This window comes from Saccopteryx leptura, chromosome 3 (assembly GCF_036850995.1).
Source record: "Saccopteryx leptura isolate mSacLep1 chromosome 3, mSacLep1_pri_phased_curated, whole genome shotgun sequence".
Lineage (NCBI taxonomy): Eukaryota > Metazoa > Chordata > Mammalia > Chiroptera > Emballonuridae > Saccopteryx > Saccopteryx leptura.
Window position 1 is genome coordinate 66,979,079 of NC_089505.1, and position 19,446 is coordinate 66,998,524.

Genomic DNA, 19,446 nt, shown 5'->3' on the forward strand with positions numbered 1-19,446 from the left:
GTCCCAGAAATGCTGTCTTGTGCTTAATCTTGCGGTCAGCCACCCAGGGAGAGAAGGTGCCTGACCTGCTGCTGAGCAAAGGATTCCCGTCCCAGCTCAGCAATTCTCCAGACTTAATTATGAATGAAATCAAACACAACTGAACACAGCTCGGCAGGTGGACTCTGTGGCCACACTGGTTGGGTTGCAATCCTGGCTCCTCCCACTCACGTAATGTGTAACCAGTCTGTGCCACCCCTTCCTTCTCTGTAAAATGAGGATGGCTGCAAGGACCATATGATTTACTATACAAGAAGTCTTTAGAGCAGAGGCAGGCATGGGAGACCCTGTAGAGGGGCTTTGTGGAATAGATTCACACATAAAAACATACAGAAAAGTACAGAGAAATTGCAAACTCTCTTGGACATGTCGCCCAGATTCTCCAAGACTTAACATAGTGCTATAATTGCTTCTGGTTGATTTTTTTTCTTTTTTAACTTTATTTATTGATTATGGAGAGAGGAGGGGAGAGAAACACCGATTTGTTGTTCCACTTATATATATGCATTCACTGGTTGAGCCTTGTATGTGCCCTGACCAGGAATTCAATTTGCAACTTTGGTGCATGGGGTCAATGCTCCAACCAACTGAGCTACCTGGCCAGGATCCAATTACATTCCTTAAAATATAAAATGTTATATATATATAAAATATTACAGATAGGGCCTGACCAGTGGTGGCGCAGTTGATAGAGCGTCGACCTGGGGACCCTGAGATCCCAAATTCGAAACCTTGAGGTTGCGGCTTGAGAGCGGGCTCATCCAGATTGAGCACAGAGTTGCCAGTTTGAGCATGGGATTATCAACATGATCCCATGGTCACTAGTTTCAATCCAAAGGTCTCTGGTTTGAGCAAGGGATCACTGGTTTGGCTTGAGACCTCCGGTCAAGGCACTTTTGAGAAGAAATCAATGAACAACTAAAGTGATGCAACTCTGAATTGAAACTCCTTATCTCTCTCTCTTCCTCTATCTCTTTCTCACTCTCTCTCTCTCTCTCAAAAAAAAAAAATTACAGATAGAATTGAAGCTCTTAGAGCCCTTTCCCCATCATGTTACACTTTTTCTGACTTCAGGGGAAACCACTATTCTGAACTTGGATTTTTTTATTTTCATAAATGTTTCCAGTTCTTTATTAAACAGGAATGTACCTATAAACAATACAGAATACGCTCGACCAGGCGGTGGCACAGTGGATGGAGCATCAAACAGGGATGCAGAAGACTCAGGCTTAAGCCCCGAGGTCGCGGGCTTGAGCGTGGGCTCACCACCTTGAGCGTGGGATCATAGACATGACCCAATGGTCGCTGATTTGAGCCCAAAGTCGCTGACTTGAGCAAGGGGTCACTCGCTCTGTTAGAGTCCCCTACCCCCATCAAGGCACATATGAGAAAGCAATCACTGAACAACTAAGGAGCTGCATCTATGAGTTGATGCTTCTCATCTCTTTTCCTTCCTGCCTGTCTGTTCCTATGTCCTTCTGTCTGTCTGTCTCTCTGTCTCTATCTTTCTCACTAAAACACACACACACACACACACACACACACACACACACACACACACACACACACAGAATACTCTTTACATGTTTCTAAAGTTAATATGAAAGGCCAGTACCACCCTGGCCAGTTAGTACAGTCAATTAGAACATCATCCTGAAATGACAAGTTTGCAGATTTGATCCCGGGTCAGGGTACATGGGAAGCAACCAAAGGATGCACGACTGAGTAGAACAAATAAATGCTTCCCTTCCCCCTCTCTTCTCCCTCCCTTCCTCTCTCAATCTCTCTAAAAGTCAATAAAAATTAAGCTCTGGCCGGATTGCTCAGTTGGTTGAAGCGTCCTCCCAGAGGTTGCCAGTTCCATTCCCTGGACAGGGCACATACAGGAGTAACTCGATGTTCCTGTCTCTCTCCCTGCCTTGATCTAAATAAATAAATAAATAAATAAATAAGAAAGGACAGTATCCCTGTGATGTCACATGCTTTCCTCCCATCCCCGCTGAGATTTGAGATTCCTTGTAAACACAGTGTTAGTTCATTCATCCTGTGGTTAGAATTAGCCACAGTGTATTTGCCCTACCATTTTATAACTGATGGCTGTTCTCAATTTTGAGTTATCACACCCAGTGCCGCAATAAATGTTCTTATACATGTCTTCTCAGGCGCAGCTTTGAGATTTTCTCACAGGTGTAGATCTTACAAGGTCACTGGACCGTGCCATACCCTCATTTTCTACTTCACCCGATATTGCAGAAATGATTTATCCGGGTACACGAACTCACTGCCAACAATTTTAAATGATAAGTTTTATTGAAATCGTTTAAGAAGTTGCAAAAAATAGAAAACAGAGCATTCCTTTGTACCCGACACCAGCCTCCCCCAGTGATATCTTAGATAACTATAGTACTTCCTCAAAAGTGGGAAATGGGCCCTGGCCGGTTTGCTCAGTGGTAGAGCGTCGGCCTGGAGTGCGGAGGTCCCGGGTTCGATTCCCGGCCAGGGCACACAGGAGAAGTGCCCATCTGCTTCTCCAACCTTCCCCCTCTCCTTCCTCTCGTCTCTCTCTTCCCCTCCCGCAGCCGAGGCTCCATTGGAGCAAAGATGGCCCGGGAGCTGGGGATGGCTCCTTGGCCTCTGCCCCAGGCGCTGGAGTGGCTCTGGTCCCAACAGAGCGATGCCCCAGAGGGGCAGAGCGTCGCCCCCTGGTGGGCAGAGCGTCGCCCCCTGGTGGGCGTGCCGGGTGGATCCCGGTCGGGCGCATGCGGGAGTCTGTCTGACTGTCTCTCCCGGTTTCTAGCTTCAGAAAAATACACACACACACACACACACACACACACACACACACACACACAAAGTGGGAAATGGCATTACTACATTATTTAATCACCTACAGAGCTGATTTGTTTTTTTGTGTTTTTTTTTTACTTTATTTTTCTTTATTTACTTTTTCAGAGACATGGAGAGAGTCAGAGAGAGGGATAGATAGGGACAAACAGACAGGAACGAAGAGAGATGAGAAGCATCAATCATCAGATTTTCATTGCGACACCTTAGTTGTTCATTGATTGCTTTCTCATATGTGCCTTGACTGTGGGCCTTCAGCAGACCGAGTAACCCCTTGCTCGAGCCAACGACCTTGGGTCCAAGCTGGTGAGCTTTTACTCAAACCAGATGAGCCGGTGCTCAAGCTGGCGACTTCGGGGTCTCGAACCTGGGTCCTCTGCATCCCAGTCTGACGCTCTATCCACTGCGCCACCGCCTGGCCAGGCTACAGAACTGATTTAAATTTCATTAGCACTTCTAAGTTCTAAGAGATTTTATCAAACGTGCGGATATGAGTATTCATCATAACAATCAAGATACAGAACTTGTTCTGTCCCACAAAGACACTCCGTTGTGTCAGTTACCCCTAAGTAATTGCACCCTTCCCCAACCCTTAACCAGCTGTAGCTGGTCTGTTCTCCATCACTATAACTTTGTCTTCAGAGAATGTTATAAATGGAATCATACCTCCTCTCTCTCTCTTTCTCTCTGTTTTTATTTTTGTTTTTTGTGGAGCAAGAAGCATCAATTCGTAGTTGGCTGTCGTCTATGCCCTGTCTACGCAAGCCCAGGGTTTTGAACTGGCAACATCAGCATTCCAGATAGATGCTCTATCCACTGGGCAACCACGGGTCATGAAATAAAATCTTTAAAAGAAAAGAAAAGAGAAGAGAAGAGAAGAGCCTGACCAGGCGGTGGCGCAGTGGATAGAGCATCGGACTGGGATGCAGAGGACCCAGGTTCGAGACCCCGAGGTCGCCAGCTTGAGCGCAGGCTCATCTGGTTTGAGCAAAAGCTCACCAGCTTGGACCCAAGGTCACTGGCTCCAGCAAGGGGTTACTAGGTCTGCTGAAGGCCCACGGTCAAGGCACATATGAGAAAGCAATCAATGAACAACTAAGGTGTCGCAATGCACAACGAAAAACTAATGATTGATGCTTCTCATCTCTCCGTTCCTGTCTGTCCCTGTCTATCCCTCTCTCTGACTCTCTCTCTCTGTCTCTGTAAAAAAGAAAAGAAAAGGAAGGAAAGAAAGAAAGAGAGACAGGGAGAGGGGGGGGGGGGAGAGAGAGAGAGAGAGAGAGAGAGAGAGAGAGAGAGAGAGAGAGAAAGAAACCTGTCACGTGGCTGGTTTGAAGTCAAGAGGCCGCGATAAAGTGTTTCTGGTCCTAGTCACAAGGCGGAGCCAGCGGTACGCTCTTCCAGTGGGGAAGCTAAAATTAAATGACCTCCTTGGCATCCAGAAAGGCGCAGGCCCCGCGGCCAATGAGAGGCGCTTAGAGGTCATGGGGGCGGAGAAAGGGGCCACGCTCTCTGAGAGGCGGGGCGTCGGGGCTTTAATTAATTCCCGCCAGGACAAAGAACGGTTTTGGGACTCCAGGTTCGGCGATGGCGGTTCGCTGGGGCATCGTGTCAGCTGGCCTTATCTCCAACGACTTCACGACCGTGCTGCGGACGCTGCCTCGGTCCGAGCACCAGGTCCACCCTCCCTCCGGAGTCCTGGGAAGAGCTGGCGGGGGGCCGGGACTCCGCTGTCTGACCCTGGAGTTAGGGTTCCTGATTTCCCAGTCCCCAAGTCAGTGAAACAGCTAATTCCCTCGTCACTCCTTTCTCCACTTTTGTTTTATAACCTGACGTTCCGTGAGATTTAGGAGGGTCCTGATCTGAGCTGCTGTGAATAGAAGGAATTTAGCTAGTAGGGGATTTAAAATTTTTTGTTAATTGATTGAGTTTTAGAGAAATAGGAACGGGGGGGGGGGGGGATAACGTGAGCGATCTATTTGTTGTTCCACTTATGTATGCATTCACCGATGATTGACTGGAGATGGAACCCGCAACGTGGGCGAATCGAGACAACTCTTTTTTTTTTTTTAATTTTTATTTATTTATTCATTTTAGAGAGGACAGAGAGAGAGAAGGGGGGGGAGGAGCTGGAAGCATCAACTTCCATATGTGCCTTGACCAGGCAAGCCCAGGGTTTCAAACCAGCGACCTTAGCATTTCCAGGTCGACGCTTTATCCAGTGCGCCACCACGGGTCAGGCTCGAGACAACTCTTTTTTTTTGGGGGGGGGGGGTATTTTTCTGAAGCTGGAAATGAGGAGAGACAGTCAGACAGACTCCCGCATGCGCCCGACCAGGATCCACCCGGCACGCCCACCAGGGGCTACGCTCTGCCCACCAGGGGGCGATGCTCTGCCCCTCCGGAGGTCGCTCTGCCGCGACCAGAGCCAGAGCCACTCTAGCGCCTGGGGCAAAGGCCAAGGAGCCAGACCCAGCGCCCGGGCCATCTTTGCTCCAATGGAGCCTTGGCTGCGGGAGGGGAAGAGAGAGACAGAGAGGAAGGAGAGGGGGAGGGGTGGAGAAGCAAATGGGCGCTTCTCCTATGTGCCCTGGCCGGGAATCGAACCCAGGTCGCCCACACGCTAGGCCGACGCTCTACCGCTGAGCCAACCGGCCGGGGCCAGAGACAACTCTTGAAGCAACTGAGCTACCCCGCCAGGGATAGCTAGTAGGGGATTTAATAATCGCTTGCCCAGATCTCTCTTTCGCAGGACCCAAATGTCCAGCCCCGAGTCACCTTCTCCCCTAGGACCAAATTACCCCTTCTCCATATACCTGTCTTCTACTCTGGCCTCAGGTGATGGCAGTAGCTGCCCGTGACCTAAACCGGGCTGAGGAGTTTGCACGGAAACATGACATCCCCAAGGCCTACGGGTCCTATGAGGAGCTGGCCAAGGACCCGAACGTGGGTGAGTGACAAGGGCTGCAGGGATGCTGCCTCCAGGTGCTCCATAGGAGATGCAAAGTTCCACGGTATGGGCCAGTCCCTGTGGACATCTGGAAGGACCTCAGGCTGGGAGGCAGTCATAGTAATGGGTCTGGTCAAAGATTAGCTGTCTAGTATGAAATTGCATTTAGGAGCCAGGCCTTCGTGGTAAAAGTGGGTCTTGAATTTCTTAAGGGAGCCAGTTCAGGTGTTAGCTGTGCCCTGTGGCCATGGCTTTGTGGTGTTCCAAGGGGCCTGGGTTGAGAAGCAGGACACCATAGTTGGACAAAAGCCTGGCTCTGGAGTCCAGCTAGCTGCCTGTATTGGCATTTTCCTCTAGTATCTCCCTCTTGGTGTTGTTGGGATTAAATGACAATGTAATTTTTTTCTTTTTCTTTTTTCTTTTTTTTACAGAGACAGAGAGAGTCAGAGAGAGGGATAGATAGGGACAGACAGACAGGAACAGAGAAAGATGAGAAGCATCAATCATCAGTTTTTCGTTGCGACACCTTAGTTGTTCATTGATTGCTTTCTCATATGTGCCTTGACTGTGGGCCTTCAGCAGACCGAGTAACCCCTTGCTCAAGCCAATGACCTTGGGTCCAAGTTGTTGGTGAGCTTTGCTTAAACCAGATGAGCCCGCGCTCAAGCTGATGACCTCGGGGTCTCGAACGTGGGTCTTCCGCATCCCAGTCCGACGTTTCCAGTGGTAGTCAACCTGGTACTTACCACCCACTAGTGGGCGTTCCAGCTTTCATGGTGGGCGGTAGCGGAGCAACCAAGTATAAATAAAAAGATAGACCTGACCTGTGGTGGTGCAGTGGATAAAGCATCGACCTGGAAATGCTGAGGTCACCAGTTCGAAACCCTGGGCTTGCCTGGTCAAGGCACATATGGGAGTTGATGCTTCCAGCTCCTCCCCCCCTTCTCTCTCTCTGTCTCTCCTCTCTCTCGCTCTCTCTCGCTCTCTCTCTGTCTCTCCCTCTCCTCTCTAAAATGAATAAATAAATAAAAAATAAAAAAAAATTTAAATAAAAAGATAGATCTAACTATAGTAAGTTGTTTTATAAAGATGATTTATTCTGCCAAACTTAGCAAAAATCTGACATAAAGTACTTGGTAAGTAATTATTATTATATACTTTAACTTGCTGTAACTCTACTTTATAAATTTTATAAAGTAAAGTTATTTCCCTACTTTATAAATCACCATTACTGTGGAACCAGTGGGCGGTTAGAAAATTTTACTACTAACAGAGATACAAAAGTGGGCGGTAGGTATAAAAAGGTTGAGTACCCCCACCTGCGCCACCACCTGGTCAGGCGACAATGTAATTTTGTATTTTTCTGAAGTTGGAAACGTTGAGGCAGTCAGACAGACTCCCGCATGCGCCCAACTGGGATCCACCCGGCATGCCCACCAGGGGGCGATGCTCTGCCCATCTGGGGCGTCACTCAGCAGCGACCAGAGCCATTCTAGTGCCTGAGGCAGAGGCCAAGGAGCCATCCTCAGCACCCGGGCCAACTTTGCTCCAATGGAGCCTTGGCTGCGGGAGGGGAAGAGAGAGACAGAGAGGAAGGAGAGGGGGAGGGGTGGAGAAGCAGATGGGCGCTTCTCCTGTGTGCCCTGGCCAAAAATCAAACCCGAGACTCCTGCACGCCAGGCCAATGCTCCATCACTGAACCAACTGGCCAGGGCCGACAATGTAATTTTGGAGGGCTAGAAATGATCTGAGAAGAAAGAGATGGTAGCAAGTGTTTAACTTCTTCCTCGTGGAAGACTAGGGTTTGACCAATGCGTCAGGACTTGGTCCCAGGTTGGGGGGACCCGGTTTCCTTGGAGGCAAGGCTTCGGGGTCTGGTGTGGGTGGGGTTTCTGATCTCTTGACCTCCTTTCTCCCACCCTAGAGGTGGCCTACATTGGCACCCAGCACCCCCAGCACAAAGCTGCAGTGTTGCTGTGCCTGGTAGCGGGCAAGGCTGTCCTGTGCGAGAAGCCCATGGGCGTGAACGCCGCGGAAGTGCGCGAAATGGTGGTGGAGGCCCAATCTCGGGGCCTCTTCCTTATGGAGGTGAGAGTGGAGGGGCCCAACATCCAACATAGCGCTTCTTGCCATTACTAACCATGGTTTGCCAGAGGACATTTTTTAGAGGGACACAGGGAAGGGTTTGCCAAGGGTTAAGATGACCACAAAATGAACTGAGGTAGGCACGTTTGCCAAGATGTAGTTGAGTTATGCCATGGAATCTGCCAGCAACATCATTCATGGGTGAGAGACATTGCTTTTGGCCCTTTGCAAATGTAGCTGCCTGTTTGAAGGATCCTTTGTCAGATTTTCAGAAAAAGATGCCAGCCCTGACCAGGGGGTGGCACAGTGGATAGAGCGTCCGCCTGGGATGCTGAGGACCCAGGTTTGAAACCCTGAGGTCACCAGCCTGAGTGTGGGATCATAGATATGATCCCATGGTCTCTGGCTTGAACCCAAGGTTGCTGGCTTGAGCAAGGGGTCACTGGCTCAGGTGGAGCTCCTCCACCCCATCAGGGCACATATGAGAAAGCAATCAATGAACAACTAAGGAACTCCAACGAAGAATTCATGCTTCTCATCTCTCTCCCTTCCTGTCTGTCTGTCCCTCTGGTGTGCACTAAAAAAAAGGAAAGAGAGAGATAAAAAGAGAAAGGAATGAAAGGAAGGAAGGGGGAAGGGAGGGAGGGAAGAAAGGGCCCTGGCCGGTTGGCTCAGTGGTAGAGCGTCGGCCTGGTGTGCGGGAGTCCCGGGTTCGATTCCCGGCCAGGGCACACAGGAGAAGTGCCCATCTGCTTCTCCACCCCTCCCCCTCTCCTTCCTCTCTGTCTCTCTCTTCCCCTCCCGCAGCCAAGGCTCCATTGGAGCAAAGATGGCTCAGGCGCTGAGGATGGCTCTGTGGCCTCTGCCTCAGGTGCTAGAATGGCTCTGGTTGCAACAGAGCGACGTCCCAGATGAGCAGAGCATCGCCCCCTGGTGGGCGTGCCAGGTGGATCCCAGTTGGGCGCATGTGGGAGTCTGTCTGCCTCCCCGTTTCCAACTTCAGAAAAATACAAAAAAAAAAAAAAGAAAGGGAAGAAGGAAGGAAGGAAGGAAGGGAGGCAGGGAGGAAGGAAGGAAAAGAAAGATAGAGCCTGACCTGTGGTGGCGCAGTGGATAAAGTGTCGACTTGGAAATGCTGAGGTCACCGGTTCGAAACCCTGGGCTTGCCTGGTCAAGGCACATATGGGAGTTGATGCTTCCAGCTCCTCCCCCCTTCTCTCTCTGTCTCTCTCTCTCTGTCTCTCTCTCTCCTCTCTAAAAAATGAATAAATAAAATTAAAAAAAGAAAAGAAAAAAAAAAGAAAAAAGAAAGATAGATAGATAGATGCCAGTGATGAAAGTGGCACAGAATGGCAATGGGCTCAGTTTGGGTGGATGTCCAGGGAGAGAGGTCAGAAGGACCAAGAAACACCCTACCAACCTTCAACATCAGACATTCACTGTTTTTTGCCCTTATCAGCTATCTATTGGGGACTTTGACATCCTGTAGATTGCCAATAATTAAAGTGACTGCCAAAGGGCAGTGAATAGTGCCAGAAGGTAAGGTGGCCACCATGTGGCCCCTAGCAGCTATTTTCTTTCTTTCTTTCTTTTTTTTTTTTTTTGTCTTTAAGATTTTATTTATTGATTTTAGAAAGAGGATAGAGAGAGAGGAAGGCAGGGGAGGAATGGGAAGCATCCACTCATACTAGCTGCTTCTTATATGTGCCTTGACCAGGTAAGCCTGGGGTTTAGAACCGGCGACCTCAGCATTCCAGGTCAACACTCTATCCACTGCATCACTACAGGTCAGGCATCAAGATTTCTTATGGTTCCTCAATGCATCTGATTCTCACTGGGCCAGTCAGTGCCAACATTCTGTGAGTTTATTTGTTCCTCATTTTTTATTGGCACCTAATATGTGCCACATCCAAGCCTGGGAACTGGAGACTCATAATGTATAAGACACAGGCTCAGTTTTCAAGGAATGCAAGATCTGCTATGGTCATGGAAATGGGCAATCCCCATTTCAAAGTGCATGGTCAGCTGTGGACATAGGACTAGGTAGCTGACAGAGCACAGAGGCCCCAGCCAAGTCTAGGGAATGGACAAGGAGGTTTCCTGCAGGTAGAAATTGACCTGAGGCGGCCTGACCTGTGGTGGCGCAGTGGATAAAGCGTCGACCTGGAATGCTGAGGTCGCCGGTTCAAAACCCTGGGCTTGCCTGGTCAAGGCACATATGGGAGTTGATGCTTCCTGCTCCTCCCCCTTCTCTCTCTCCCCCCTCTCTCTCTAATAAAAATGAATAAATAAAATCTAAAAAAGTAAATAAATAAATAATTAATTAAAAAGAAAAAAAAAAGAAATTGACCTGAGGCTTAACGGAAAAGTAAATTGTATAAGTAAATAGGCCAGAGAGGGCCCTGGCCGGTTGGCTCAGTGGTAGAGTGTCGGCCTGGCGTGCAGAAGTCCCGGGTTCAGTTCCTGGCCAGGGCACACAGGAGAAGCGCCCATCTGCCTCTCCACCCCTCCCCCTTTCCTTCCTCTCTGTCTCTCTCTTCCCCTCCCACAGCCGAGGCTCCATTGGAGCAAAGATGGCCAGGGCGCTGACGATGGCTCTGTGGCCTCTGCCTCAGGCACTAGAATGGCTCTGGATGCAACAGAGCTACACCCCAGAGGGGCAGAGCATCGCCCCCTGGTGGGCATGCTGGGTGGATCCCGGTCGGGAGCATGCGGGAGTCTGTCTGCCTCCCCGTTTCCAGCTTCGGAAAAATGCAAAAAAAAAAAAAAAAAAGATATGGGCCAGAGAGAAAAAGCCAAATTAAGACTTAAAGAAAACAAGAATGGGCAGATTTCCTGTACTTAGTATGAACTTGATCTTGGATAGGTCAGATTTCTGGCTTTAAAGTCAGAAGATTCTAGACTCCTGTTCCCAGTTCTTACCTCTGTGACCTTGGGCAAGTAATTTGACTCATATGAGCTTCACTTTTCTCATATATGAAATGGACATATGGGCCCTGGCCCATGGCTCAGTGGATAGAGTGTCAGCCGGTGTATGGACATCCTGGGTTCGATACCAGGTCAGGTCACACAGGAGAAGTGCCCATCTGCTTCTCTCTCCTTCCTTCTCCCTCTTCTCTCTGTCTTCCTTCCACTGCCGCAGTCAGTGGCTTAATTGGTTCTAACATGGCCCCAGGCACTGAGGATAGCTTGCTTGATCCCAGCGTCTGCCTCAGGCACTAAAAATAGCTCAGGACTAAAAAAAAAAAAAAAAAATAGCTCAGGACTCGAGCATTGGCCCTAAATGGGTTGCTGGATCCTGGTTGGGGAACACAGTAGTCTGCCTCTCTATCTCCCTTTCTTTCTCACCTAAAACCAAAAAAGAAAAGAAAGAAAAGAAATGGACATATGATAGCCATCTGGTATGGATGTTGGGAGAATTCATTATATAAAAGCTGTACACAATGTCTTGTCCATAATACATACCTAACAAATGGGAGCTGATATTAGGCAATGGAAAACCATAGAAGGGAATTGAGCAAAGGTGAGACTGGGTCAGCACTAAGAGAAGCAAAGCTCCCTCAGGGGCCATGTGGTAGACGGATTGGAGGGGAGAGCTGAGAGTAATAGTTTGCTTGATAACAAATACCACCACACACTGGGTGGCTTCAACATCAGAGATTTATCTTCACATATTTCTGAAGGCTAGAAATTTGAGATTAAGGTGTCAGCAGGGTTGATTTCTCTTTGGCTTGTGGACAGCACAGCCATCTTCTCTCTTTGTTTACATATCAGGTTTTGAACTTGGGTCCTCAGCATCCTAGGCTGACGCTCTATCCACTGCACCACCCCTGGCTTGTTTGTTTGCTTATTTGTTTTTTTAGAAAGCTATTAATTAATTAATTAACTAATTTATATTTGAGGGAGAGAGACAGTGAAAAGCATCAGCTCATAGTTGTGTCACTTTAGTTGTGCACTGATTGCTTCTTCTCCATGCCTTGACCGGGGCCAATCCAGTGTCCTCTTGCTCAAGCCAGCAGTTGTGGGCTTTTTGTGCCAGCAGCCTTTAGGCTCAAGCTTCCGGATTGCATGGATGGTTTCCCCACTCAAGCCAGCTACCCTGTGCTGACGAGCTCCTGCCCAGGGCCAGTGACTTCAGGGCTTTGAACCAGCAACCTCAGTGTTCCAGGTTGATGCTTTATCCACTGCGCCACTACTGGTCAGGCATACTGACTTCATTTTAATTTAATTAACTCTATAATTACCTCTTTAAAAACCCTATCGCCAAATACATTCATATTGGGAGGTACTGGGGGTTAGGAGCTCGCCATGAATTTGGTGGGGACAGAATTCAGCCCGGCCTGACTAGGCGGTGGCGCAGTGGATAGAGTGTTGGACTGGGATGCAGAGGACCCAGGTTCGAGACCCTGAGGTCGCCAGCTTGAGCGCGGGCTCATCGAGCTTGAGCAAAAAACTCACCAGCTTGGACCCAAGGTCGCTGGCTCCAGCAAGGAGTTACTTGGTCTACTGAAGGCCCCCGGTCAAGGCACATATGAGAAAGCAATCAATGAACAACTAAGGTCTTGCAAAAAAAACCTGATGATTGATGCTTCTCACCTCTCTCCGTTCCTGTCTGTCTGTCCCTATCTCTGACTCTCTCTCTGTCCCTATAAAAAAAAAAAAAAAAAAGAGTTCAGCTCGTCGCATTGAGAGACTGGGATAATGATGCAGATGAGAAAGAACAAGGTCGGAGTTGGGGGAATGGGTGTGGACAGGAGGAGAGAGGGCAGGAAGGCGGGCAGGACGCTACTTGGGGACTGTTGGGCTATGGAAGGAAAGGGGGAGGGTCTTGTTGGAGACTGGGGAACTGGGTACCCCATCAAGACTGAGCTGCAGAAGGAAGAATTGGTTGGCTAACTCTTGACCCTTTCCCTTCCCTTTCCTATCCTACTTTCTCTCCTCTGTGGTCTGCAGGCCATCTGGACTCGCTTCTTTCCTGCTGTAGAGGCTCTGAGGGCCGCTGTGGCCCAGGGAACTCTGGGGGACATTCGAGTGGCTCGAGCAGAATTTGGGAAAAACCTCACTCATGTACCACGGGCCATAGACTGGGCCCAGGCTGGCGGTGGCCTGCTGGACATTGGGATCTACTGCATCCAGTTCATCTCTATGGTCTTTGGTGGACAGAAGCCAGAGAAGATTTCAGCTGTGGGAAGGCGCCATGAAACAGGTATGGTCTATTCTGGATTATATGATGGTGATAAGAGTGATCTTTTCTTGTTGGGGACCGAAGAAAAAACAGGGTATTTTGCAGTCTGGATTTTGGGGACAAGGGTGCTGGGAGTGTGCTCAGCCCCCCACCTCACCTGCCTAGTTAGGTTAACAAAGGGCTGTGCTTCTCTGCTAGTTCTGCCCGCCCATGTTCCCGGAAGAGACTGGAAGTTAGTTTCTTCTTGGAGTAAAGTTAGATTGACTGGTATGGTGGGGGTTGTCTTTGCGTTGCCTTGGAACTTAATTGAATTGCTAATGGCCCACGTTACCCAGGAATAAAGACAGATGTTTTCTGGGGGCGGCCATGTTTTGGCAGCTTAAACACTAGTGACTGTTGGCAAAGAACTATGGCATCCTCCTGAATTCATCCTGTATATATCTTTAAGTCTCTATGTTTCATTCAATCTCATACCATTTTCTGCTTGAGACCCTGAAATAGACTCGTTGCGCAGGATGCAGCATTGTCTTACTAGTTACACTGACTTGGGAGTAAGTCTCCTGGCACATGAAAATGAGGCTAGCCTGACCTGTGGTGGCACAGTGGATAAAGTGTCGACCTGGGAATGCTGAGGTCGCCAGTTCAAAACCCTGGGCTTGCCTAGTCAAGGCACATATGGGAGTTGATGCTTTCTGCTCCTCCCTCTTCTTTCTCTCTCTCTCTCTCTCTAAAAACTAAATAAAGTTAAAAATTTTTTAAAAATTAAAAAAAAAAAAGAAAATGAGGCTAGACAGTTGGAGAAACTTCCTGCAGGAAGTCAAAGAGGATATGAGTATGGGCAGGCTCAGTGCTGGGACTTTGCAGTGTGATCTTAGTCAAGTAACTCAACCTCTCTGAGTCTTAATTAGTAACTTACTGGTAAAGTGTCAATAACAGGGTTGTCATAAGGAATTAATAAAGTAACTGTGGAGGCAAATTCAGCAGCTAATAAGTATAAAGAATTATTATTTTTTGAAGTTGTCTCAGTTAGCCTCTGCTGCATAACAAATTACCCCAGAACTTAATACTTAATGACCTAAGATATATTTTTTAAATTTTTTATTTATTCATTTTAGAGAGGAGAGGGAGAGAGAGAGAGGAGAGATAGAGAGAGAGAAGGGGGGAGGAGCTGGAAGCATCAACTCCCATATGTGCCTTGACCAGGCAAGCCCAGGGCTTTGAACCGGCGACCTCAACATTTCCGGGTCGACACTTTACCCACTGCGCCACCACAGGTCAGGCTGACCTCAGATATTGATCATTTGTTGACTTGCAATTCTGTGGGCTGGCAATTTGGGCTGTGCTCAGCTTGGGTGGTTCTTCTGCTGGTCTTACTCATGCAGCAGCCATCAGCCAGCTGTGCCACTGGAGCTGACTGGCCTAGGGTGACATCACTTATGTCTTAAAGGTGTTGTTTGTTCTCTGGTGAGCCTGGTTCTCCTCTACATGCCCACTCCCAGTGGCTAGGTCAGGCTCATTCACATCTTGGGCTCAGAGTTCTGGGTGCAGCAAAAAGAAGGCAGGTGCCAATGTGTTTGCTAACTGTTTCATACCCCAAAGCCGGCTCAGATCCTAGAGGTAGCCAAATAGATGATACCTCTGGGTGGAAGGAGGTACAAAGTCATACTGCAAATGGCACTCATTGGGAAATGAATGGGCGTCTTTGCAAATAGTACCCAGAAGGCAACAAATAACCAGGAAAAGAATACTTGGGCTGAAGGTCACACTTTAGAAAGCTGTCTCAGTCTACTACCTGGCCCATTTCTAGGCTAAATAGTAGCTCTAACAACAAATCCCCTTTATTAAGTGCTTCCTCTGCAATATAGGTATTATAAGTGTGATCTCCCTGAAGTACATATATTATGGTTGTCCCCATTTTATAGATGATCAAACTGAGGAGCAGAGAGGGGAAGTGACTTATCCAGTCTCACACAGCAAATCCAGAATAAGACCTTGGGCTTATCTGAAACCAAAGAGATCTGGGTCAGTAGGTTCTTCCAGCCATAGCTTGCCTGATGTGGCCATGCTAGTACTTTACTGTATGTAATTTTGTTTGGTAATTTAAAATTAATGCTCATCTCTCTCTTATCATGACCTATATAGACTCCTAAGTGCTTTATGCATTTTACATCATTGAATGTGACCCTTACAGCAACCCTATGAGGCAGGCCCTATTATTATCTTCATGTTAGAGATGAGGACATGGATTCTCACACACTTATACAACAACAAAAAAATATTTTTAGTATTTATTTATGTATTTTAGTAACAGCTTACTGAACTAATTCACATACCATTCAACTTATTAATTTAAAGTATATAATTCCAAGGCCTTAGTATATTCACCAAGTTAGGCATTTCTCACCATAATCAATTTTAGACTATTTTTATTATTTTTTAAATAACAAAACAAAAAGTACCCAATTCTCCCAAACCCCTGAGCCCTAAGCAACTACTAATCGACTTTCTGGCTCTATGGTTTTGCCAAATTTTGGACATTTCACACAAATGGAATCCTACAATATATGGCCTTTTCTGTCTGGATTCCTTCACTTAGCATAAGTGTTTACTTTTTTATGTTTTGTTTTTTGTTTTTTTTTAAGTGAGAGGAGAAATAGACAGACTCTCACGTGCGCCTCGATCAGGATCCACCTGGCAACCCCCACTTGGGGCCGATGCTCAAAACCACCAAGCTATCCTCAGCAGCTGAGGCCAACACTTGGACCAACCGGGCCACTGGCTGCAGGAGGGGAAGAGAGAGAGATTGGAGGGAGAGGGAGAGAAGAGAAGCAGATGGTTGCTTCTTAGATGTCTTGTTTTGTTTTTTAATTTTTTATTTATTCATTTTATTTTATTTTATTTTTATTTATTTATTTATTTTTTGTATTTTTCTGAAGCTGGAAACGGGGAGAGACAGTCAGACAGACTCCCGCATGCACCTGACCGGGATCCACCCGGCACGCCCACCAGGGGGCGACGCTCTGCCCACCAGGGGGCGATGCTCTGCCCCTCTGGGGCGTTGCTCTGCCGCGACCAGAGCCACTCTAGCGCCTGGGGCAGAGGCCAAGGAGCCATCCTTGCTCCAATGGAGCCTTGGCTGTGGGAGGGGAAGAGAGAGACAGAGAGGAAGGAGGGGGGGGGTGGAGAAGCAAATGGGCGCTTCTCCTATGTGCCCTGGCCGGGAATCGAACCCGGGTCCCCCGCACGCCAGGCCGACGCTCTACCGCTGAGCCAACTGGCCAGGGCCTATTTATTCATTTTAGAGAGGAGAGTGAGTGAGAGCGAGAGAGAGAGAGAGAGAGAAAGGGAGGAGGAGCAGGAAGCATCAACTCCCATATGTGCCTTGACCAGACAAGTGCAGGGTTTTGAACCGGCGACCTCAGTGTTCCAAGTCGACACTTTATCCACTCCGCCACCACAGGTCAGGCAAGATGGTTGCTTCTCATATGTGCCCTGACCAGGGATCGAACCCGGGACATCTGCACAGTGGGCCAACTCTCTATCCTCTGTGCCAACTGTCCAGAGCCACTTCATTCTTTTTCATTGCTGCATTAGAGACGAGATCTTTTGCCTGAGTTTCCATAGGCAGGGTTAGTGGCCAAGCTTGCCCAGGTCCTGTGTCTCTCTCCAGGTGTGGACGATACTGTCACCGTGCTACTCCAGTACCCAGGAGAGGTCCACGGCAGCTTCACCTGCAGCATCACTGCTCAGCTCTCCAACACAGCCTATGTGAGCGGTACCAAGGGCATGGCTCAGGTGAGGTGGCACCAGCCGAGCTGAGGTGGGCGCAAGTGCCAGGAACCATGGCCCTTGGCAACAGGTGTGGCCCAGTTGCAGCTGTTGGAGCTGGGTGTGGACTGAACCAGTCTTTCCCCATACTATTGCTAAGGAGTCCATCCTCAACCACCAGGCCATGGGGATGGGATTTGAACCTCTGGACTGCTTCCTGAGGGTGAACGTATGGGTCTGTCAAAAATCTTTAGGCCTGAGGAAAAACCAGTTCTTAGCGACCATGCTTAGAGGGCAGTGGTAACCTTTGGAATTGCTTCCAGGACAGGATCTAGGCGTTACCAAATAGTGCCTTTAACGGGCTTCTCGGGCCAAGTTCCTGGAAAGAAATCGTATTCCCAGCAGCGGAATTTGCCTTGCCCTGGCTGCATCTCTATGTTTCCGTTTAGGCCTAGATTTGGGTGTGAGATAACTTAGGCTTCCCAGGGCTCTAAGGCTAGTGGATAAGAAGGTGCTGGATTCTCTCAAAGGGGAATTGGGAAGATAAATCATCTTCACTAGGCCTAAGCACCCAGTTAGAGAGGGATTTGCCCCTGGGAACACGAACAAACAGGCTTCTAATGTGGCAACCGTGCTGCCAAGGAATAAGCCCCCAGCAACCAGGGTTGGGGGGCTCCAAACCTCCCTGCGGATGGAGGCTGTCAGGCCTTAACCACCAGGTGAGAGAGGGAGCCCCCAGCAGCATTCTTAGTGAGGGCAGGAGGGCTACCTCTTATCTCCCCCCAGATCCTTGATCCCTGCTGGTGTCCAACCAAAGTGACAATAAAGGGGGACCATAAGGAGTTCCCACTGCCTGCCACCCCAAGCAAAGAATTCAATTTTACAAATGGAGCGGGCATGACTTACGAGGCCAAGCATGTCCGAGAGTGCCTGCGAAAGGGTAAGAACATGGAGGACAACGGGGTGTAAGGTGTAAGGGGATAGCAGAGCAAGTCTGGTAATGGAGGTAGGACCCTCCCCACCCCTGAACATGTAAGCAGCTGTTTAGAACTACATTTCCCAGGACCCCCTGGGATAACATATGCCTGAACCACATATACTATTCCTCCTGGGAATTGTGATTCTTTTGGTCTTTGGGTTGTGATTAGGAAGGCTTCCCAAAATGCACTCTCCCCTAGGCCTGAAGGAAAGTCCTGTGATTCCCCTGGCAGAAAGTGAGCTCCTGGCTGACATCCTTGAGGAGGTGAGGAAGGTCATTGGAGTCACCTTCCCCCAAGACAAATGCTGATGTAAGCCCTAAATAAATAAAGACATGGTTTCCACAGAGATATTGGTGGTGATTGTTTGGTGGGAGTTGGAGAGAGCCCACCATCAAAGGAGTCACTAGAGAATAAGGGGGGAGAAAGGTAGAGTCAAGATCACATTTCCCACAAAGCCTTGGGACAAATACCTGTGGGCAAGTCCACTGTTGGCCTTTGTGACCGTAGACAGGGACCAGTGTGTGGCTTGAGCAAGGGGTCATTCGCTCAGCTGGAAACCGCCCCGCCCCTGCCTGCCTCAAGGCATATATGAGAAAGCAATCAATGAACAACTAAGGTGCATGCAACTACAAGTTGATACTCCTCATCTGTCTCCCTCTCTCCCTCCCTCCTTCTTTCTCTTTCTCTCTCAACAAACAAACAAACAAACAAACAAACAAAACAGGTAAAATCTAGCTCTGGCTAGGTAGCTCAGTTTGTTAGTGCATCATTATAATATGCCAAGCTTTTAGGTTCAATGGGTTCAATTCCTAGTTAAGGCACATACAAGAATAAACGAATGGCCTGGCCTGTGGTGGTACAGTGGATCAAGTGTTGACCTGGAACGCTGAAGTTGCCAGTTTGAAACCCTGGGCTTGTCCAGTCAAGGCACATATGAGAAGCAACTACTATGAGTTTATGCTTCCTGCTCCACTCCCTGCTTCTCTCTCTTTCTATCCTCTCTCTAAGATCAATAAATAAAATCTTTTTAAAAAGAACTAATAAATGCATAAACAAGTGGAACAACAAATTGTTGTTTCTCTTTCCCCGTCTCTAAAAATCAATAAAAATAAAGGGTGGAGTCTAGTTCCCCTTCCCCTGAAATTGAGTGGGCTCAGGAATGACCTGTAGCCACTGGGACACGGCAGAAGTGATGCTGCGTGACTTCTTTTTTTTTCTTCGCATAGAATTTTAGGGAAACATTTATTTTTATTATCTTTTTTTTTTTTTTTTTTTACAGAGACAGAGAGAGGGATAGATAGGGACAGACAGACAGGAAGGGAGAAAAATGAGAAGCATCAATTCTTCCTTGCAGCTCCTTAGTTGTTCACTGATTGCTTTCTCATATGTGCCTTGACCGGGGGGCTATAGCAGAGCGAGTGACCTCGTGTTCAAGCCATTAACCGTAGGCTCAAGCTGGTAAGCCCGTGCTCAGGGCAGTGACCTTGGGTCCTCCACTTCGAACCTGGGTCCTCCGTGTCCCAGTCGGACACTATCCACCGCCTTGTCAGGCTGCACAACTTCTCAGGTGAGGTCAGTAAAGGCAATGCAATTCC

The 19,446-nt window shown here is 48.4% G+C and overlaps 1 protein-coding gene across 1 annotated transcript; it reads left to right on the forward strand.

The window, feature by feature from the left end:
• Positions 1 to 4,413: 4,413 nt before the first annotated feature.
• On the forward strand, positions 4,414 to 18,195 carry DHDH (dihydrodiol dehydrogenase). Its single transcript, XM_066373966.1, has 7 exons — positions 4,414 to 4,560; positions 5,722 to 5,833; positions 7,758 to 7,921; positions 12,872 to 13,124; positions 16,774 to 16,898; positions 17,658 to 17,811; positions 18,050 to 18,195. Exons 1-7 carry the CDS (start codon positions 4,471 to 4,473, stop codon positions 18,157 to 18,159), a joined length of 1,008 nt encoding a protein of 335 aa, XP_066230063.1. The 5' UTR covers positions 4,414 to 4,470; the 3' UTR covers positions 18,160 to 18,195.
• The last annotated feature ends 1,251 nt before the right edge of the window (positions 18,196 to 19,446 follow it).

What these genes read in the sequence shown, in the direction of transcription:
- DHDH (XM_066373966.1), top strand. Translation starts at nt 4,471, where the DNA reads ATGGCGGTTCGCTGGGGCATCGTGTCAGCTGGCCTTATCTCCAACGAC. An exon ending in GGGAAGGCGCCATGAAACAG is followed by an intron (nt 13,125 to 16,773) that starts GTATGGTCTATT and finishes GTCTCTCTCCAG; the next exon opens with GTGTGGACGATACTGTCACC. An exon ending in CCGAGAGTGCCTGCGAAAGG is followed by an intron (nt 17,812 to 18,049) that starts GTAAGAACATGG and finishes ACTCTCCCCTAG; the next exon opens with GCCTGAAGGAAAGTCCTGTG.